Source organism: Gymnogyps californianus, chromosome 4 (assembly GCF_018139145.2).
Source record: "Gymnogyps californianus isolate 813 chromosome 4, ASM1813914v2, whole genome shotgun sequence".
NCBI lineage: Eukaryota > Metazoa > Chordata > Aves > Accipitriformes > Cathartidae > Gymnogyps > Gymnogyps californianus.
The window spans coordinates 60,605,773-60,629,099 of record NC_059474.1 but is presented as its reverse complement, the minus strand read 5'-3'; the positions used below and the strand labels follow the sequence as shown (position 1 = coordinate 60,629,099).

The window sequence follows — 23,327 nt, the reverse complement described above, 5'->3', positions numbered from 1 at the left end:
TTTTATTTTCTTTGTGGCAATGATGCCCACTCCTGGGTGAGTAATGGTCTGCAAGGATGACACTATGGAGTTTGTCAGAGGCTAGACCCAGGACACAATCCTGGAGACTGCGTTAGACAGTCTCCAGGTGTATTTAATTCATACAAGCGTGTACTTATTTCCTGTATGGAATGAACTTTTAATGTACTTGATGGGTAAAATTGGTCCCACGCTGAGGGCTGGCATGAACTATAAAAGTATTATTGGTCATGCCCCACTGAAACACTGTTCTGATACCTTAAAATGAGATAAAGTTGGCAAAAAGGCTGTAGATTTTACCCATTCTAAATGACACTTCAGTCCCTACAGTGCATATTGAAATAAAGCTTTTCATAGTTAGATCCATTAGGTTTAAGAAGGAATAATTAAATGCTAATTCTAACTAATTGTTAAGCCACTGTAAATATCCTAACAACTTCATCAGTAGAAGAGTATAATTGCATTGCCTTCCATCTCTTGCAGAAACTCAACAGACAAGCAAAATATGTCTGGAAGAAAACTCCTCCACTTGACTTGTTTCTTCTTTTTTTTTCTCCTCATCTGGTTATCAAGAAGATAATGCTTGACCAAAATAATGCTTTTTTTTTTTTTTTTAAATCTTAGTCATTCCCTGATGCTTAACATTGCTGTGCGTCTGACCCATAGACTGTCAGCTCTGTCTGTATTTCTTGTGAAGGTCTGGGTTGAAGGTTTCTTTGAACAGCAAAGTGACATAAGCTCTTCATCTTGTATTGTAGCTTTTACATTTGTATGTCCAGAACATCCAAAAGATTAATGAGGTGTGATTTTATCTGGCCAGAATTCTGTGGACTGTCTTATCTTCACTATCATTGTGTGTTTTATTCTTAATGAACACTTCAATTGGTTAATACTATATGCAGATTTACTGATCTGTTATTCACTTCATGTTTTATTTTTAATATAAGCTGATTCAACAAATGCTTCAATCCTTCCTCCAGCATAGCAGATGAATCTAGTGAGATATAGCAGCTCCATCACCTTGACTCCCCCTAGCTTTTTCTATATAGTCTGCTCAAGGTGCAGGCCATGAACTACATCTGTTATTGAACTTGAGCCTGCACTTGAGATCATCTGAATGGTGACTTAATAGTCCCTGCATTTCCTCCTCCTGGTGGCCAGAGAACGGAAATCCAGGCCTTTGAATTCTGCTCACCCATTTATTCTTACAGAAAGCCTGCTGATGATCTGAGTGTGTTGCTGGGTGCACTCATTTACTCAGGCAGTTTTTGAACACAGGTCTTGCCAAGGAAGTTTGTGTTGTTGAAGGTTAAGGTAGCCTTTTGACATTAAGCTAAACAAAAACCTAAATTAAATCTGATTTCCATTTTCTCTGGAGAGAAATAGATAGGACTGTTTCACATGTTTGCCATAGTGAACTGACGTTTTTCATAGTAACAAAGATCTAAATGAAATTAACCAATTTAATAATATCTACCATGCAACATCTGAAAGTCTTTGCTTCAACATCCTTTTCTACCACAGCCAAGAAACAGTGACCCCACGAATACCACTTCCCCAGAGATATGTACTACATTTGTGGAATAAAGGAAGCTTTGCCAAATAAGCAAGAAGCACCTTAAAGCAGAATGCATGTTGTGACATGAGGGGTCCCTCCTAGCGCTATACACACATCAACAGAGGCTGCTTCTAACTCTGCAGTTTTGTTCTTGTTCAGAACTTCTACTACAGCTAAAAACAAGCAGCTTAGGTGAAGGCAAGGTTCCCTCACGCAAAATGGTAATCCAAGAGTTTATAATCCTAACATTTTATCTTGAAGAATTGTATGCAAGTTTAATGCATGTAATCAAATACGGTTATTCTTGACACACATTTAAACCATTTGTTTTCCTTTTTTAAGCATCTTCTTTCCTTTTTTAAGTATCGTCTTTTTAGAAGCAGAGAACAAAGTGATTTGCCCAAGGTCAGGCAGTGAGCCTTGGAAATGAGCCTGAATGTCTTGAGTCGCTCTGGGGACTCACCCAGCAGAACATCCTGTCTTTCCCAAGATTTTTCCATTTCCAAAGGCACTACTTCATTTGTGCCATCAGGACTTTTTACGTGATTCAGAAAGATGTGTCAAGCAGCCTCAATTCTAAAAGATGAGCTACGAGGAGGGGAAAAAAGTACTCTCAAAAAAGTAAAACAAAAAACCTTTTGCTGAAAATGTAGCTCCTGAAATGAAAGGCTTGGAAAGGCTAGATGTTCACTATGGATAAAAGAAGGTTAACTGATCATCTATTGCTTCCATTACAGCAGCTATGTTTCAGAATATGCACTGTTCCTTTCAGAGGCAGGGAGAAAAGTCAAAGCCTTTGGAAACCCAATGTAAAAAAGTGAACAGGAGCTTTAGGTCAGCAGAGAGAGTGGCACTAAAATGAAGGAAAAGGACAAGTGAGAAGCAAAAAAAGACCTGGGCTGAAGGCTTGACTAAAGAGCAGTAAGTGTCCAGTCTTTGGAGCAGCAGTTCCCAGGGCTCTCTAAAGAAATGGAAAATACCTGATCTCTATTCAGCAGGGCAGGCAAACAAGTTTCAGAGATCTACATGGAACTGGTAACTAGCAAACAGCCACACAACCTTAGCAAAATGCTGTTGAGTGGATGACAATTTTAGCCTCAGTTCCACAGACCGTAGGTTTCAGGTCTTCTGCTGTCAATAGAAATACTCCCTGGACCCATGCTCATTACTTATATTCTGTTAGATGTTGTAGGAACCACTATTAGGATTTATCAGCATTCATTGTCCCCATTTTAACTCAATATTATGGTGGTCTTCCCACTTCACATGCAGTAAAATACAGCATCTTATCCTTTGAGAAAAAGCATCATCCTTTTTCCCAACAAGCTTCCAGGGCAAAACTGCATCAGATAGCCCATCACCAGTAGCTGTCAATTTGAGAAAGCAAAGCTACTCCTTTTCATTTGTCTCTGAGACCTTATTTAAAATTCCAGTCACTAGATAGCAATGTACTTCAGGTAGGAAAACTTATGATACAGCATATTTGACAGTGCCATGGCAGGGCATTTCTGAAGCAATCCAGGGATTTTCTGGAACTGTTCTGTTGGGAAAGAGTATCACCAGACAGTGATTACATTCACTTATGGAACACACCACTCAGGCTTGTCAGAGTCTCCAAATTATTATCTCCATCTTTGAGAAAATGAATGACTTCCAAATCTATTCAGCTCTGCTGCCATTTACATAAATTAATGACCAGACCTGTTATTCTGCCCACTGAGCAACTGGCTTTCTATTGGAAACAGAGCAGTCCTTTACCTACTTATAATACACAGAAATTTCTGATCTTTTCCATGTTGTTTCTTACTAACTTCTCATGGCAGAAAACCAGTGAACTTGGTATAGAAGTGGGGGGAATAAAGCGGAGAGGGGAGGATTATAGCAGCTGAACAGCCCAGGTGCCTCTGTGAAGAGAGAAGCAGAGCAGAGCAGCAGCCAGATGGATATGTTTCAGGCCCCAGGGAGAAGGTGTGGTTCTCTTGGTTTTGAATAAGAAAAAATGGAAAATTCCACCACGTGTCATCTATTACTTCTGGAAGGAGAACTGCCTGAAAATCCTATCCAAATTTCATGTAACAGCAAATCTGCTGAGAAGGAGTTTAGCTCAGATGTAAGGTACTAGGGTCACAGTCTAATTCCCACGCACAAGTGGTTCTGTCTAGAAACTGCAGAGGATGCAACACTTATTTTTAAGAGATCCCAGCCACAGAGACAAAACATATCTCCTTAAATGTAAGAATTGTTTGAAGAAATATTTTCTCTCTGCAAAGACAAGAACAAAGGTACAAAATGGAAAAGAGGAAGAGATACAGACCCTAATCAAATTTATTGCACCATATCACCATGCTGCCTATTGGTGTATGTTAGCAATGAAGTAATACTGAAAAAGTGATAGCAGGTACCAGATGTGACCCACAAGAACAGAAAAATCCACACAAGAAGCCCAAGCAAACAAGATTAACTTGCACCACTCTACACGCTAGTAAGACTCGGGATCAGCAACACACTTGAGTAAAGCCGGTGTCAAAGGCTTCACTGAATAGGGCAGAAACAAAGACACAAGTCTCACGTGTCAAGAGCAGCAGTTCAGGTTTTGAATCCTGTCTCTGACCCCAATTACCTGATTTTCATTTCAGCACATCCCTCCACCTGCTCAATCTTAAGACAAGGGCAGTAGCCCCACCTTTAACAAAAGTGATGCATACAGCTTTTGTGTGCTGTTATTGCTAAAGCAGCTGGAAGATAAAAAGCTTACAGGGTTAAGTGGTATTACTTTCAGTGCAGACCTGGGCCACATCTCCCAGAAAGCTCCAGCTACCCTGGGCAGTTCCAGAAAATGAAAACAGCTGGCTTTGCTGGCTGGGTAACACCGCTCACGGTTGCTGTGTTGCTGGATTGGTACAAAGCTGCCAGAAGCCGCCATGGAATCCAGCCTGTTACTAACTTGCTGTGTAGGCAGTGGCACCTGCAGAGCGCTGTCTCCAAAACAAGTTCTGAGCCCAAACCATACTTGAAATGGAGAATTGGAACAGAAAACTCAGTCCTCCCTTCTCCTGCTCAAGTTATACAGAGCAATGGATTTGTTTGTGCTTTGATGGGCAGTTTTTGCTGTTCTTGGAGAATCGAGGATGGGGGAAAAGAGACTGCCAAGAGATGACAGAGACTTCCAAAGGAACTCTGTAGGGAAATCTTCTGCCAAGTCAGCTCTTTGTTTCCAGTCCTGATGCACGGATCCCTGCATTTGCAAACAAATCGGTTTGCACTGCTGAGTAGGAATGAGAATTTGTTACCTTGCACCTATAGAAGCACGGGCCTGCCCTGCAGGGGAGGACATAAGGAAGGTTTCTTGAGCTCAGACTGAGCTGCACGCAGGGCTACAGTTTCTTGAGCTCCGAGTTGCATGCAGGGCTTCCTCCCTCTGGATTATTTCACCATGGTATGTGAAAGCCAGCAAGGCCATTAGTGCATGAAGAATCTCCACAGAGCCAGCGCTGCAGTGTGCATCCCTTCCCCATGCCTTTCTGTACACCAGATTCTGCCTTGTTCCCCAAGGACAGCACTGGTACCCAGGCAAAGACCGTTGATTGTGCGTAAAGGCAGGCTCTAAGCAAAAGGGTAACTTTAATGGAATATTAACCAATGTATAGCAGGAAACATCTCCTCCTTTACCCTCACCCTCTCCCCATGAAAGAGCTGGTGCCAAACGATCATACATGCTTGTTCAGCTCCTATAATAAACAGTAGAAACATATTTTGAAATGATAAACCAAACAACAAATAGAAAGGAGGAGACTGGAAGCACGTAGCTCCATGACGCATTCAAATGCTGGCAGCCAGCAGCACTTCCCGGTTCCCTGCCCATGCCCTGATCCCATGTCTGAGCAAGAGGAATTTGACTGGTGTGGAAGAAGTGCCTGGACCAGAGGGGAGCCAGGACCTGTGTCAACAAGGTCTCTACAGTCTGAACAACTCATGTCCCTACTGTGGGAGGCACCTGCCCAACTGGCAGGTATATCCCAGCATGGCCTCAAGAACCAGCTGTCTCTCAATATCACGATCGCTGGAGAAACATGTACAGAGAGTGGAAATGAACAACTGGAACTGGCCATTGCACAACAGCAATAGTTTTCCTCGTTGCATGGAGGATGCGTTTTGCTCTGCTCTATTCATAAATATTAGAAGAAAGCAATCCACAGCAAAATCACCAGTGATTTGGGATAAGCATGGGGGCTTGTGTTCAGCACATTAGAGCAGTCATTCCGTAAAAGGTAGGTATCTTACCCACATGCGGTCTAAGTTTGCAGCACAAATATCTGAAGATGAGGAAGACAAGTTTTTCCTCCTATACTAAATTCAGCTAGGTCAGCTGTGGATTAATTCTCACTTACAGACAACACTATTGAACAAGTACGGAACATGCCAGTTCCTATGAAGTGAAACTAGGATAGCCATATTACAAGTAAAAATGTAGCTCTCTTATTGAATGAGAAACAGTCATGAGCCCTTGGAAACAAGATCTGTGAAAGCTTGTTTCATATCATGTTTCTGCTGCACATGTTCCTGCCCTTTTAACTCAGAGCTGCTGTGCAGCAGTGGCTACCCTGAGCAGGTATCAACCACAGAGACATCACAACTCCTGGAATACATCTGGTGCCTCTGGCTGGCTGGGAAAAAGCAGCCTGACTGGAAACAAGTAAGCACTTCAGATTTAGTGACAGAAGATGTGAAGTAAAAACTGGTTGCTATTAAAAGCGGCACTTTAAAAATCCATACTTACTGCCTCAATATTACATGTGAGGGTAAAGACTGTTTAGGTCATTTTAGAATCCAAGGGCTAAGGTGCACCACTCCTGGTACAGGAGATACTCTGTAAAGCTTAAGCTTTCCTAGTCATTTGAAGTTACAGGTGATACCAGCTGAGTTACTGAGCTCCTCAGCTGCTGTCCTCAAAACCTATCTTGCCACTCTGACTCTGGCAGAGCTGTGCAGGTGGAACTAAGTGTAACATTGGAGTTTTGATTTGAACTGCAGTTGTCAGGCTTAACACTGGTAACAGATCTGGGATTGCAGCCTGGTCATTCACTCCTTGCTTTGTCAGTTCTGAGGCAAGTGCATGACTAGAGAGCTGTGAGCACACATTGGTGGTTACTACAAGAGACTGGCAGGCTCTGTTGTCACAAAGTCCCGTTCCCCAGAAAAGCTGCCATTCTGCAGTTGTGCCTGAGGCAGCATCGCTGGGTCACAGCACTAACACTGTCCCAGACGTCTGTGCTCTGAGATAACACCCATCTCCCTCAGCCACGCAGTCACACCAGAACCCCTCATGAGCACTATGTGGGCCTTCTAACCTGCTGTCTGCATACAAACCTTCAACAAAGTCGGAGGCTGTGTATACACGGTGTTTTGCATTGCCGTCCCCCTCTGGATTGTTCAAACTCCCAACAGCTAACTCGATCACCTCTATCAACTCATCTCGCTTATCCTTCCTTACAGGTTTCTCTTCTGGGTGGCGTGTCAGCCCTGTCTCCAGTTGGTACACCTTCTGCAGGGTAAAGCTCTCAAAGGGCACGGCCGCATACTCTGTGGACAGCTTAACACCGCTGTGCACCTCTGCTTTGTCTATTTGGGAACGGAGGAAAGCCAGCAGGTTAGCCTGGGCCTTCTCCGGGTTACTGTGGTCAAGCCGAATGTCCAAGGTGTCTGGGTACTGGTCCTGCATGTTCTTAAGCTGCTTGCTCCTGCCCTGGAGCTCAGCCTTCAGCTGGGCAATTTGTTTCTTCAAGCTGATGATGTAGTTGCGGTGTTGCTCTTCTCGCTCTTGCAGAATGGCTTCATATCCCTCCTTCGCAGTCAGACTGTAAACCCTGGGCAAGGCAAGCTGCTGGTTGTCACCCTTGGGTGTGCAAGTCAACATATAAACAATAGACACCGAGCAACAGGCCACCACCAGCAGGCCTACAAGTCGGGGGAGAAATAGAATAAATCCTCGTCGGAGCATCATCTCTCAAAAAGCGGAGTCTATCCCCACACATGCAACAGTTCTTAGGTCCGTGCAGTGCCACAGAGGCCCCTGGACGTGGAGTACTCTTACACAGATGCATGTATGTGCAGGAACTGGCTTGTCAGCTCTCTTAAAATGTGTGCTCTGCCACTATATTGGGCTCTCTCTGGTGTTTACCCAGCAGGACCAAAAGACAAGCTGCGAAGCAGACAGGACACCTCCTGATCCTCATGGCAACACCTACACTGCTGCAATGTGATCAGCTGGTGGCTGATGGAGCCTGAGGACCTGAAAGACAAATGACAAGGACAGTCATTCAGGCATGTTAGAATTTGGTCATTTAGTCCAGACCATTGAGAGTGTTCTAAGAATTTACCTCATTTCGCAACTGCTCTGGCAGATCTCAGAGCTGTGAAGTGCTTGTGCTAAGACCCAAAAGGTGCCAAGACCCTTACAAGGGAAATCCTGTATGCATGCGTTTAATTTTAATAACATGACTTGGTCCATTGCCAATGAAAAACTATTCCAGGCCTCAAAGCCTGCCATGCTTTAGAAATATTAGGAAGTTGTCATCTGTTACTTTCTGTTAAGGTGCTCAGTTCATCCGAGCAATGATGGCCCTGCAAGCATTCTCAACTCTTGGAGCGCTCAAATTTTGAAGGCAGTCAGTCCCACAGCTACCACATACATTTCAGCTTCCAGGCATGTTTTTCCAAAACACCAGGTGGCAAATGTGGCCCCGTTTGAACATATGAAGCCTGACCAGGAACAGAAATTTGATAGCCAAGAAACTAAAAACTCTTATCAAGGCCAAATGCTGCAACTAACATTGTTTGACATATCCTACCAGATGCTTCCATAAAAAACAAAGAACCAGGAACAGGATATTTTCAGGAGCATTCAGATCAAGTCTTACTCAAAATCAGGGGAAGCTTTGTTTCCATCTAGGAGGCTGTCACCATTGCACACTATGTTATCATTTTAAGGCCCTCTTCTGTTTCTCATAAGGTTATAAAAAGTCTTGCAACAATGCACAGTACTACTGTGTTTTCCACATATGCTATCTGCCCAGGAGTGAAGACCACAGAGAAGGTTTAGGGAAAGCTGGCTTAGGTATTTTTTAAAATAAGAGAAGTTAAAACTGTGAACATTATCATTTTTAGTAATACTTCCTCAAGTATACTTAGAAACAGGAAAGAAAAATTAGATGACCGAACATAAATATTGATCCAGCTGTAAGCTACATTAAACAATTACACTGAGAACGCTACCAGTGGTATTGTCAAAATCCCTCAGTTTTCGTCCAAATCCATGCCAATGCAAGGAACTTCATCATTTACTCAGCTGACAGTAGACTAGGCCAAGGCTGAGTAACATCCTAGATTACACTGTGACGCTGCATTGTTAGACTCAAACACAATCAAATTAACCTCTTGATGCTCTCCCCTTGGATGCATGCATGACATTATGACACTGCTTTTGACAACAGATTCATAGTCCTTTTAGTCATACATCCTTGCTGGCAGACTCTGAAGTAAAAACAGTTTATCTAAGAGTAAGAGTTTCAGAGTTATTTTCAGTTATTTCTAGTCTTGAGTCAAAGTCTTCTGTAGGACTTTTTATCAACTGCTACATGACTTCATCCCCTGTGTCTTGATTGACTATTACTCTACATACAGCAGTCATGCAGAGATATTTCTGACCTTTGAATTGTTATCAATATTTTAACAGTCTGCAGAGCTTCTAGGAAAAAAAACACTTTTAGAGTAGGAATTGAGGGGGCTAGAGCGAGCTATAAAAATACTACTGCATTTTTCTCAAAGTAATGCTGAATGGCTATTATAGTATTTATAGGATTCTCCAGAAAATGTCAGTGTTTTCAAAGGAAGAATTGTTGATGTTGAACAAAATATTCAAGCAGCAGGAAAAAGGACAGGATGAGTTTGCGCCCTTACCTTTTTGCTGTGATCTTCTCTTTGGAACTTCTTGGTCTGCTACAGCTACTTCTCAGCTTGCCACAATCATCTCCTGTTTATCTCCCTTCTTATGCCCTTCCCAGAAAATGCACGTACTATAAAAAGCACTGTCAACCTCAGAACACCTCTTCATTGCTTTCACATTTGCCAGCTGCCTACATCTTCAGTCTGTCTCCTGTGTGGTGAAAGGCTGTAGTGGAGACGCTTCCTATGGATGCACTATAAAAGCTGGCCTCCTGCAATGTAAAGGAGCTCGTCAAAGCAGGGAAAATTAATCTGGGCATTTCTAACTCTACAACAGATCTGGCTAGAAGACTGCAAGAAGGTAGTGTGCAGTGAGACAGGGTCAGGAAGTGGTAAGATGTAGTACATAAAACACTGCTGTGCTTGTATGCTTCACTTCACACAATTAGTCCATTGACTGAATTGGCAGAAGCTGAACATCACTGAAAGGATTAGTTGTGCTAACACGGTATAAACTGAAATTACATCTCAATGGCTTAGATAAACACACAATTTCATTTCTATAAGCAGCAACAGATTCGAGTTTTGGGTAAAGAGCTCTTCAAATGTTGACCTTAAAATATGTGTGTGTATATATAGCTATCTTGACTAAAACATACTGGGTCTCTCTTCAGGGTACTCTTTCTTTCCTATCTAGTTTTCTGGTTTGTACTCTTACTCATCAAAGATGCATCTTTAAAAACACTTCAGGACAGTAAATTAACTGAGCTACTTCGTCCTTTGAACACCATTCTCATAGCAAGAAATTCAGGCCACGGGGATTTCCACCTTCTTCACGGGGATTTTACCATCACGACTGGAGGCATCCTGACAACAAGCACTCATTACTTGCCCTCTGTTGCTAGATCTGTCTTATTAAAGTGTACTGGTGGCTTCGGTGGCATTGCCTTACAGTGATTGACATTTAAATATACAGCTGCTACTGTACTACTATCTCATGGGTATGCTTGGGAAAGCAGTCCCAACCCATGTCAGTGCCAAAAAAAGCAGATTACTTTAAGTCAACACTGAAGGTGGTCATGGCTAAGGCATCTCAGCTGCACAGACAGTACCAGAAAGCTAGGGATGGTAACTCCTCCTAACAACCGTTCTGTTGATTTCACCAGACCTACACAGTTTCACACCAACTGAGAGAGCCCACAATGAAGGGGAGACAAACTGAAATGTCAGTTTTTTCCAGGAACTGACAAAAACACCTCTGTATTTTGCAGCAGTCAGCTGCATCAAGTAGTATTAGTCTATTTGCAAAGAGAAGCTTTAACACATACGCAGTGGTTAGTCTGATAGCTGAGGAAAAGGACATTTATTCTAAAAAAGCCTCTGTTTGCAAAAACATCTTCAACCTCAGCTCGACCTGTTAGCCCAGCCAGAGGTCAGCCCAGCTCACAGAGCTGCTTTTCACTTGTTTTCAAGCAGCCTGGGCCCAAAAATGATCTAAACACAGAAACAGGTTCTGTCATCACTGTAAGCACTGTGTAAATGGCTCTGCACAGTGGAGGGTGCTGCACCCAGTCATAGGGAGTGGCAAAACTTAAGAAAGTTGGTTGGTTTGAAATTTTGAATGGTATGCACCCCCCACTGTTACTCACCAGCATCTGGATTTTTAATGGACTGTAGAGATACAGGAAATCTATTTCTGCACAGAAAAGACAACGTATTTCAAGCCTGAATTTTTGACTCCCAAAAACCAAACTGAGAATTTGTGCAGAAGGAAGGGACTCAAAACAGTATATCTCTGTATATGTATCTCCCTTCTGAGCTCCACACTCTCCTCGCTCTTCATGTTGAGGACAGAAAAGGACAGCAAAAGAACAGTCACGTTTGCAGACGCAGCGATCTCTCAGCACATATGGCATGGGCAATGCCAAATAATTCCATGTTTTCAAGTACTTTCTGCCACAGCTTCCTATTGCAGGTGTAACTCAGACTGGCAACTACCCTCACAAAACTTTTTGAAATTCCTTTTTTTTCCTTTTTTTTCAATAGAGGCAGTGAATGGCAGAAGCTGCAATTAGTTTTCGTGTAGGTATTTGAAACATCTTCACTGAACAGCAGCACGTGTTGCAGTGAGATTTCACTAGAATAATATTGATCTCCAAAATGAGCTGCGGGGGAGGAGGAAACAGATGTTTCACCCAGTGACCCAGGCACTTTAAGTGCCTTACAAAAAAAAAAAAGAGAAAAAAGACATTCTGCAGCCACTTGGCATTTGCCTTGAACTTTTTAATTACAAGGACTGCGCATAGCACTGCAGACAAATTAGGCTGCTTTAGATGTTAGGGACAAGATTTGCCCCCTTAACCTCCCAAGAGAAATTCAAGCCACTCAGCAGAATGAGACATGTCACAGGGATTAAAATTTAGTCTCACACAAGTGTTTAAGGTGCATGTGGAGGCAATGCAAAAAGAAGTTCTTTCTCCTTAATGCCAAATCATGATTTCTCAACGGCTTCTCAGCCCACTTCATCTGCCCAGGGCTGAATTAAACAAAAGGCTGAATAAAGAAAAGAACCTGTCTGGTAAACTGACTGGGTGCACCTTCGTTGCCTTCCTGTATTGTCCCCTGTTAAAAACCACACCACTGCTCCCTCATGGGTTGACATTCACACATCCGAAACAAACCACTTTACTTAAAATCCTAACATCTGGTTTGCAATTGATAGAGCACTTGAAACAGAAATAAAGGATTAAGAAATAGCATCCAGAATCAAAATGCTAAATGCCAATACTTGAAGACAGTAGACAACTTACTGTAAATATCTTGATTTCCTAATCTTTGATTCCAGAGTCATCTTCAACAGAAAATCTTACTTGCATAGCCACGTGCACTCTCAAAGAGAAAAGTCTTGGTATCTAACCCCGCCCACAGAAAGACAATTACACACTTCCCCTCTATAATTAACAATTACAATCTGATCGTCTTGCAAATAGGTTACAGCAACTATTAGGAGCAGTCTTAAACAAAACAAGAAACCCTCAAAAGCATTAACATTCCTGGAAATACGATGTTTTCTTCTTGTGAGGGAACGGAGAAGTGGCTGGTTTTACATTCAAGATACTGCTATAGTCTTCTCACTCTGAAAGTTACAAAACCAATGCAGAAGTTATAACTTTTCCCTTCCTTAGTACTCTGGACCCAAGTGCTGCTAATTTACTTGGTTCTCTCTTATCAAGGTAAATCAGTAACTTTACTTAACAGCACCATCTGCCATGCCACTTCAGCTGAGTTCTGAAGTCCATGTGTACTTGCATTAGACCATCCACTTACACGCGGAAGGTGACTTTCCCAAAGACAGTCCAGAACAGAAATCAATAGGCACTCTGAAAGCCTTCTGCTGTTATATGGAGTAAACATGCGAGAGTTGTTTCAGCTTTTACAGTTGTCATTACTTCTATTACAGTAGAAATCCAGTAATAATTATTTCTTTTACAGTATCGTTATTTCTATTAAAAAACACCACTCAGAAGGAGTATTGAGGTCCCTTTGTCCTCCCAGTGCATACACAGTCTGTGTGTGGCTGTATCAATGTGGATACACACACAAGAGTGAAAGCGCCATTGCTTTCCACTCTCCACTGTAAATCAAACTAGTTTTAAAGTAAAAAACCACAAAAGTTAAACATCGATTAAGTTCTAACTGCATCTGAAAAGAACCAATGTAGCATCTAAAATTATCTCCACACACCAATAACGTCATTGTTTATTACAAAAAAGAACTATTACTTTAAGTAACTGCAACAACACTCCCGGAACTGCTTTCTCTCCCCCAGAACAACGTTATCTGTGAAAGACTTGGCAGTTTTCCACAGATCAATAACCAGCAATTGCAGGAGTCTGTATTAGGAATGTTATTTTTTGTATGAGACACTCACATTTCCACCTTACAACCACAACACACTACCCCTCTCTGCTAAACACACTGACTTGTAGGTATATAAACCTGCACATCCTCAGTACAATTGTTAGTTGGGAGTACTATAGGACACTTCCAAAAGCCTTTACAGGACTTTCCTGGAAGTTTCCGCCACTCTATTTATCCTCCAGCAGGCAACGTCACAGATGCATGCCCTGTCAAGCTCCAAAGAGAAAATGCAGAGAAGACATGACAAGCATGCACTGCTGCTTCAAAGATGCTGTGACTCACAAAGACCGACTCCATGCTACCGCAGGAAAGAAAAAATGATGCTTTTCTCTAAAGGACCATTTCTCATTAGCAAGCTCTGACCTGAAGTTTTAGGAATTCAGTTGCTCCAAAAGTGTTTTGAACTTTGCTAAAACGGAGATGAAAAATATGCATTTAAGTTGACCTGGAGTTCAGCCTGGTCTTTTAAGAGCAAATTAACAAATGATCACAGTTGCCAGTCCTAAAAATTAATGCTTGGGCTGGACAGCTGAGACATCCAACTTAGCTGGAAGACTGGCACCTTCTGAACACGATCTTCAATTTAATTTCATTTAGGTAAGTGCCATCTCAGTTTTGTATATGTGTCAAAGAAGAGCATTTTACTCCAATCACGTGATGCTGCAACAGCCCTACATGTCAAGGATAACGGCATGCTAATTGAGAACTGTTTCTTTTTGCAGGAAACTAGCTAACAAAAGAAGGACAAGCTACAGCCAGGGAACAGCTAAAAGATACTACCCTAATTTATGTCATTTTAAGATCTAATTCAACAACTGCTCTGCATATAGAGGGCTTCCAGAAAGACTAAACTCAGTTTTAACACAAGCAGCTATACCAGCTTCTGAAATGGCTCAGAGTCAGCATAATAAGATGGATAGAACACAAAATCCTTTAGTATTGCCTGATTAAAACAAATAATAGGATAAATTTTGCTTATCGATTTAAGTCTGGACCTGGAAAAAATGCTGTTACTTCACTTCAAAATGTTTACACACACACACTCAGCGATTTACATAAGCAAAAGAAAACTGACTGCCACCGCAGGAATGAATAGTCATTCCTTTTAAGAACAAAGGTGACCACAGCCTTACAAAAGTAGCTTGGGTCAGCAGCAGCAAGGCCTGTAAAAATGAAGGGATCTACACCTATGTAGGGACACACTATGAATGCTTGTTGGTTTAGACCCATCTCTTCATGATTGTGTCACATGATTGATTGTTACTTAAAATATTTTTTGTACAAAGTACATACTAATGTCGCTTTATGCCAGGAGCCCTAAGGATTCTGCCAGATGTACATCACACAGTACCACAGCCAGACTTTTGATGAAATCTGGAGCCCAGTGCATGCGCACAGACTTGTGATGTAGGTCATGAATAAGTGAAGGGTTTAGCACGTATCTAATTAAGCAAGAGAGTCATTTATCCATCGATAAAAATGTGCAAACATGCATGGCTAAGTTGTGTTCAGAAACAGGAAAACCTAGCTAGGCTGAGCTGCAGAGTGGAAAGCAGTTTGTACTTGTCACAGTATTTATCTAGGACTGCTTTAGTCATGGCTCTATAAGCACTCATATGTTTAGCTGCCATCAGACCAGCCTTTCAGCTGCACCTGCAAAGTGCAATCAAAGTCCACTGCGTTGAGAAAAGCTGTTGGGTGATAAAGTACAGTAACAGTGACTTAAGGTCCCTATCCTATCAAAGTCCTTGTAAGGTAGCAATATAGTTTTAAGATGTCTGAACAATCCAGTCTGACCTGAAGATTCCCTCCTCCTCTCCTTGCCAGAAATCCCCTGGTACAGCTAGAATCCCCTGTACCAAGCTAGATGGTGGACTTGAACTTCATTAACTCCAGCAGAGTTGACACCAGAGGAGGTTTCCTCCCTCCTGAGTCCAGCATGTGGGAACTGAGGAGAGACATCTGGCTCCCACAAGTCTAATGTTATATTCTCATGGTAATTCAGAGCCCTAAATTTTGTGCTCCCTGTACTTCAAATGAAATTTGCTGGCTAGTGTGGTATCAAGACAGTGCTTCAAATAAAATAATTAAGCATAAAGGGGACAAGAGAAAAAACATCTTGGTAGACCAGGTATAAAGGGTTTGGTATGTTATCTAGGCTGAGCAAGAATTATCAGGATAGGGACTAATATAGCTGACCAAGACTACTGTTCAGCTATGGTTTACATTACAAAAGAAAATCAAGTTTCAGACTACAAACTAATAACCAGGAAGCCAGAAAATAACTGCAACCTGGTTCAGTATTGAGACAGGTTACCCAAGCTCCACACACAGCACTAAAACATGCAGCATTAACAGCTCTCATAGCTCACGTACCAACCCCCAAGCTCCGCTGATCTGCATTTCCCTATCAGTCTGGTCAGTACTGATCAACAGGAAGAGGCCAGTCCCCTGACTCAGCCTCCATTTCCTTCCTCCTCCAGGTTAGTGCTTACTATGAAACAACACGTGCCACAGAGTCCCATTTAGTTCATCACCACTGTTTTGATATGTGGTTTTGGTCAAAGGCCTAGCATTTCCTTGATATATCAGAAAAGAATCTCCTAGCAATTCTTCGAAAAGCTCAAGCTTTTTTAGTTGTTTCAGTAAAACAATTTTTCTCTTTCTAGAGAAAGTTTGCAAATATCTTTTTCATTTTTTTATTTGAGGCTCACACAATATTTGAATCTCACCGACTTCACCTTCATCATTAAACTAGCCAATTCTTTATTATGAGAACTTGAAAAGTTAAATCACAGCAAAGTCTCTGCAGAAAAGGTCCAGGCAGAGGGGAAAAAGAAAGGAAGGCTTTCTATATTTAATACTGTACAGTTTATCTACTTGACCATGAAATTCTTCTTCCAAAAAGGAATTGGAAAAAAACCTGAAGACAACCAAAAAGTGAAGAACTATCTTGCAAAACACAGGTATCTACAAAGTTTTATTTAGGTCTATTGATTTCAACAGAATGAAGATGTTTATCTTTTTGATACTCTGTCACTTATATGGATTTATTTTTAAATAAAATATTTCAATAGGTTGAGAATGTCTACTTTGTTTTAACTTAACAAATCACAATGCTTCAACTTTCCACTTCATGTCAGGTTTTGTGGGTTTCTTTGAAAATGCCAGAATGCACACAGGCCCACAGAAAACATTGCTTTTGGTCAAATGGCCATAAGAAAAAATATTTTTTTAATTTTATGAAAAATGTCATCACATTTCTATATCCTTTAGTTAAGCAATCCAAGCCACATTTTCGAGTGTTACTGAGATACCTGCTCACAGTTACTTCGGTTTCTAAGATTTCATCTCTCATCCTCAAATCATATTGAAAATGGGATCTATGCTTTCAATTTCTTTATAAAACACCTCAATCCAAACACGTAGTCTGATATACTAATTTACAGCCATAAAGATAATTTAAGTTCTCATTGGTCATCAAGAAATTTCAGTTCCCTCATTGAACGCTACTGGTATCTGGGATTAGAATTGTAGTTTATTATGGAGATTTTAATTGCAGTTATTGCATAGCTGTCAATAGCTCTTAAAAACCAGCCATTCAGCTAGAAATGTGTTAAATGTTAACAGTTCACACAAGAGGCATCCTGGTTCTCTAACATAGAGCTGATTGATGACATAAGTAAAGCCAGTTTCCCTTGCCAGTAAAAGCTATCTTTTTTTTCCCCCTTTTGTTACACAGGAGAAGTACACCCCACAGTCAGGTCAGCATTTCCTGAAAGGTTCCAAAGAGCCTGTCTCTTAAAACAACAACTGCAGGCTTCAATCAGAAGCAAAGCACGTTTAATGCAAAGTTATGAAATAACACACACAATATGAACTTACACTATAACATTTTTTTTTCTCATTGTACCACAAAGGTATCTGGCTTGGTTTGATTTAACATGTCATGTACCAAAGTTGATGCAAACCCAACTTCTTTTTTTTTTTAAGGATATTTCATCTTTTTAAAGAAAACAGTTTCCTGAAATTAGGTGCATTTATAAAGCTTTTCAGAAAACAGAAATTGGAAAAAAAAAAGTATAATTCTCATAACCTACCAGAATACTTGAAGAAAAAAGATTTCCTTATGAGATGAAGCTTCGTGCTACTGAGTCTTTGTTTCTGTTCATATGGAAACCTGCCTGCAAATGATAGCATTATTTTTTATTTTAACCAAGATTGGCTAGAATGTGTGCTGGCACAGCTACGCAAGCTAATGAAATAAAAAGAAGAAATTGCTGCTGTGCCTTTACAGATTTCTCCCTTCCCCTCCTTTTAATACAGTTTTCTGTAGAATATTAAAATCATACCATTTTCAACAAGAACTCATGGTAGTTTAACTCAGAGGAAGATATTGCTACCCCCAAGCCAAAGTGCTCTAGTCTGCCTGTTTTCTAACCCGTGGAAAAGGAAATGCGGCTGTTTACTGTAGTCTGTTACAGGTGTACATTGTCCCATTAGCTTCTCTTAAGGGTTTACTGTAATCATGCAATTCATTCTGGACTACAGGGCTAAAGATTTAAAGTCCTTATTTTGATAACTGATTACTCCTATTGATTTCATTGTTAATAAACTGTAACACTCAGCTGAGGAGTAGATATGAATAAAGTTTCTGCAATCTCACGTCAGAGATGGAAATCCTGTCACACTAATGAAATACCTGAAAGATTCCATATAAACTGGGAGACCTATATTTCTTTTGTCATTACACCTCCACCAGCTTCTTTCTGTCTATTGTTCTATTATCACAGAATTAGTTCAACAAGGGCTATTAGAAACAGTAACGAAATGTCTCACTACAAGTATTTCAATGGTCCCTAAAAGAATAACGGTTCTCCTATTGATGGGAAAGCATCTCTTTTTCCTAGCTGCAGTCAATTTAACAGGCAGAGTTTTCCAGGACTGGCATCTTAAGAACAAATGACAAGAGAAATTAACACTTTCTTGCCTAAAAGAGGAAGAAAAGCAACTGTTGGTGGCAGATGTTAGTTGGAAAACACTAGCTGAAAGATTCTATAGGAAAGAATGAAGTATGAGCAAATGGTGCCAGCATGTGGACGTGGAGCAAGTGAAAAAAGGCAACTCATACCTGGTTTAAACAAGACTCCCACAGAAAGAGAATTTTTAAGCCCTAGGTAAGAGCATGCACAGGGGACTGTGTCAGTTTAATTCTCTCCTCTGGTATGTACCCTTGACAACAAACTTGGCTTGACTTTGCATTGAAAGCATGACAAAAAACTCATCAGTAAAATTGGAGAAGCTGAGGGAAATCCCTGTGTTTTTAAAGGAAAATATAGGTCAGAGAAGCTGCTTGACAGAGCAGATCAGATCAGCCATCTATTTAATGGTCTACATTGCCTCTCGCAGAGGATACCGAGTGCTTTGGAAGGTGCGAAAAAACCTTGTATAGCAGAGAAATATTTCTAACTTTTGCAATTTTGATGATCAACCTATTCCCTAAGCATAAGTTTGTATTTTATAACAGACATGCACAAGAAACAATTCTCCTATTTGGGAAATGTTACATTACTTCGTTACTCCTCTGGATTTTTAACATGGTTTTGACACTCCACTGCTTCAAAATTGGTATTCTTCCATCTCCTCCCTTGTCAGAGAAGCCACACACGTCTAGCTGTTCAGGTACTCGTTTTAGCTACTTCTGAAAGAGGACAACCATTTCTAACAGCTACTTTTCTTGATTAGCACTTCAGCTGGTTCTATTAAGTTGCAATCAAAAAGGACAAAGAAAAGTGTATTCCCTCAAAAATAACTGGAAAATTCAAAGAACATCATTATCTTATAGATAACTCCACTGGGACAAGGATACAATCATAGGCAGAACTCTCCCTTGTTTACTGTAAGAGACATGCATACTGAGAGATCTACTCACATTACCTAAGGTCAGGCTCCTGAACTTAGCTATTGAATTATCTCCCCGACTCCGTCTACACACAGCAAGAACCACGTTCCTGCTGGGAGCCCAGGGAATTTACCTGGCTAACTTAACCATCTAGTCTGTCAGATGCCTACAGATGGCTGGGGCAAATGCTCCCCCAGACCACCTATTCCACACGATTATTTCACTGAAGAGCTATGCTCAAGCATCATCGCACTAAACCAACTAACTTATTTAACATAATTACAGTGTATTCATTAATGCAGAAGACCACAGCTCATCAGAGGGAACGTGCCAGGAAGTGGGAAACCTCCTGATAACTTTGACACACTGACTTGCCTCCTGTAAGACTAATCCAGTGTCCTACTGTTTATTCATTTTATTTCTGACTTCAGCCACTCGTACGGGATTACTGGACATCATGCAACCTGTGCAATGCAACAGTACAGTACGTCTCCAGTAAGTCCAACACACCAAGATGCACTCAGCAGAAAAGGGAAAGAATATAATGAAAACCAGATGTTCTTGACCTTCCCTTTGGTTTTATACACCTGCTTCTGCTTTATCCCAGATATTCTACCTCAAAATGTATAGTTGACTCGAAATACAAGAAATGCAAGAACCAGGCACCAATCTGAGTTAACAAGCTGCTTGCTAGCTGAGGAGTCATGCATACGTCCATTATTACAGGTCTAAAACCAGCAATCCTTTGAGAAGCTGTTAGAACAGCAAAATGTGGCATATGGATATAAAAGTAATCGGTGGATAAAAGAAAAAGACGGTGAGAATCTATTGCAAACAGATGGTTACATAAATAAAGCCACTTCGTCCCAACTTCGAGTAGCAAATATTGCCATCATTATCAGTGATGTCAGAGCCAACTGCTCCACGTGGGGTCTCACTGCATTCCCTTCAGAACGGCCAGGCTCCCAGGCAGTGGGGTCTGCTCCAGATGAAAGCTACGCAGATTCCTAGCACTCTTTGAGTGCTCTTTAGCTCTTCTTTCTACCCATTTTGTATCTCTACATGGTAAACCTCTCCAGAACAATGATGTTCCTTACTGTTCAACACTTCGCACAGTGGAAGTCAGGTCCAGTTGGGCCCCCAGTGAACCTATTGCGACAGCAAGGCATCAAATACCAGATAGTGGCCCATAGCTTCTTCATTCTCCCTAACAGAGGCACATGCCATTTCAGAGGCCCTAGCAGAACCAGCCTGGCTGGTCTACTGAATGACATATTAGTGCTGGCAATCAGCCCAGAAACTTTAAATATGGTACAAACTATGGCTCCAGCCCAGAGGAAAAAGAGTAAGAAAACAGTAAATACCTTGAAATTGGGACTCGTCCGGAATCTCATCTTAGCCTTCAAAATTAGGAGCCTAAACCTAAGTACTGTGCACATGTTGCAGCTACACAGCAAGGTTCCTCAGCTGTTGGCAGGTCTGGAATTTCACACAAATCTGTCACACAGGGGCAGAGAGAAGGAATTTGAGGAGCAGATGTGAGGCAAATACCTTGGTCAGGATCTCACAGCATCATTTTGTATTTCCTGCTTTTAAGAAGTGCACGCCCTCAGGATCACTATTTTGATGTGTGCACCTTTTGCTGGGTGGAGGCTCTACCCACTCCTTCTTGACTTCCAGAGGAGATGCCCCATGAAATTCACTCCCTCCAAGCACACTCTCCTTTATAAGTGGGAAACTGGGTTAAGCAGTACAGCTACAGACAATAAACCCAGGCTGCAGTTATAGGATGGGCCCTTCTATATCCATTAGCACAGGAAAAAAAGGATTCACAGTCTAAAGGGAGACAAGAGGAGCAGCTGAGAAGCGGCTTCCTCAGATGCTGAACTGCACATGGAGGTCTCTCTAGATATGGGTCCTAATATCCAGCCAAAGGGAGGCAAAAGTAAAGACAACTCACTGTAATGGGTAGGAAGACTTGCTTTTAGGCAGCCTCCTTTTCCAGAGTAATTCAAGCTAAGAGCGATTCCCTGAGAACACACTCCACTAGAGGCTCATGCAGTAGTGCATTTCTTAGCAGCACACTTTATGGCCTGCAAAGACATAAACAAAGTTCAGCCACTCATGCTCTGAAGCACTGGCAAAACACAGCCCTCCCTCGGCCCAAATCCACAATTTGGCACAACGCCACAGAATGCAGGCTATATTCATTAGACAGGTCGGTTCTCACGCTTGATCCATTTCAGTCTGCAAAGCTGTCAAAAAGATCACAAAATGACCAGAAAATGCTTCCATCATACCTGCAGAAGACAGCCCAGCTTGTTCAGTTTAAAAAATTTCTCCACCAGAAGCGTGTGATTTTAAAGACCCCAGCATGCTCATTTCCTGGTGTTATAAACACCTGATCAATCTCATCTGGAAAACACTGTATCCATCACTGGGAACAAGGAGAAAGCTTTCTAAAGGATACACCACTTTTTTCACCAGTGTAGCAATGGTGTAACTAGATGAGGTTTCTCACACAACTAAAACACTGCACAGTCCGACTACTTGAAACAAAGGACTTTCTAAAAGGAGCTGGTGTACTGCGGAAGCAGAGCTAGAATTTACATTTCATTAAAAAAAGAGAGACATGGAAACATGTAACAAAAAAATGTCATCCCACAGAAAGGGTATGACTAGGACGGTCACTAGAAATTTTTTCCTTTGGAAAAGGGAAGTTCCCCAAGGAGTTAAGGTAGTGATGACACCATACTAGAAGAAGAACATTTGTAACAGGTAGCACTAGTTCTACTCTAACAGAAAACCATCAAGGCACATTTCCCTATGCCATAGATAAAACACGCTGGACAAAGCACCTCTGTCCCCCTATTCAAAGAAACATAACATCAAGAATACAGACACTACAGCTTATTAAGACCTGTCAGATAACATGAGGAAATCACACAGATGACTTCAGTAACTCCTGATAAATCAAATGAGAAAGAATTTACAAATTGTAATTTCCTACTGAAAACAAGTCAGCTCTAGTGATGGAAAGCAAACCTTTTCACACTTCTGATTTTATGCCTCCTAGGTAGATTTCAAAGGCACAGCAGACACAACATGAAAACTATTTTCAGAGCCTTACAGCTGGATACATTTAGTTACCCTTTGCTACTTTTTTCCTGTAAACATCCACTTTCTCAATAACTTTTCCCATTTATTCTGGAATGCCATCAATCTAATCAGGCATCAGGACACTTTGTATTTGTATTATTTCCCAAATCACTTGGAAGAAAAGATACAGAGAGTATCTATGTATGAGCTAAATGGAAAAACTAAATTATTACTAATGTCATAATAATTTATTCTAGAAGTTTTAGTTTCATTTTAAAGGAAAAAATTATTGAGATTCTTTCCAAGGCTTAGAACAGTATTAACTGCTGAATCTCAATCTGTTTTTCTGGCACTGATTCTTTGTAAAGTATTGTGTCAGTCCAAAACATCAGTACAGTAGTAGTAACTGCTATTAATGAATATTGCAAGTAGACCATCTGACAAGATGCTACAGCCAGGAGCCATTATTTAGACCAGTCTATGTCCTAACTTCATTGAAAATTACAATAACCATTTTTTTTCCTCCTTAATTCATCTATTCAATCTCACAATGTCAAATCCCTCTGATTAGCTTAACACATACACTGTAACAGAACATCTGAAAGCAGCTTCAAAGAACACCAACTTGCTTAGCACCTTTGTATCACGTGCACACAGTCACTAAAGCACAGAAACACAAACTTTAAAATTCATTATCAAGCCTATGCCATTTAAGCTCAGCAATCAAATTACAAACTTTGTATATGCAAGAGGGGAGATGTATCGGCTGCCAAGATAACATTTATACTCAAAGTAAACAAGCAGCACAGCCTAGATTTCCAAATGCAGCAGGCTGTTTACAGGCTCTGATTTTCAGGTGCTGAACACTCAGACCGCATGCATGCAAAC

General features: G+C 41.2%; 1 protein-coding gene across 1 annotated transcript in view; it reads right to left on the bottom strand.

Moving 5' to 3' along the window:
• The window catches only part of CSGALNACT1 (chondroitin sulfate N-acetylgalactosaminyltransferase 1), a 45,343-nt gene that overhangs the window by 8,712 nt on the left and 13,304 nt on the right, over nucleotides 1-23,327 (bottom strand). Inside the window, exons 2-3 of the mRNA XM_050895891.1 lie at nucleotides 9,533-9,789; nucleotides 6,944-7,865 (exon numbers count right to left, since the gene is read on the bottom strand). Coding sequence (XP_050751848.1) covers nucleotides 6,944-7,577 — 634 coding nt within the window. The 5' untranslated portion in view covers nucleotides 7,578-7,865; nucleotides 9,533-9,789. The remainder of the gene's footprint in view (nucleotides 1-6,943; nucleotides 7,866-9,532; nucleotides 9,790-23,327) is intronic.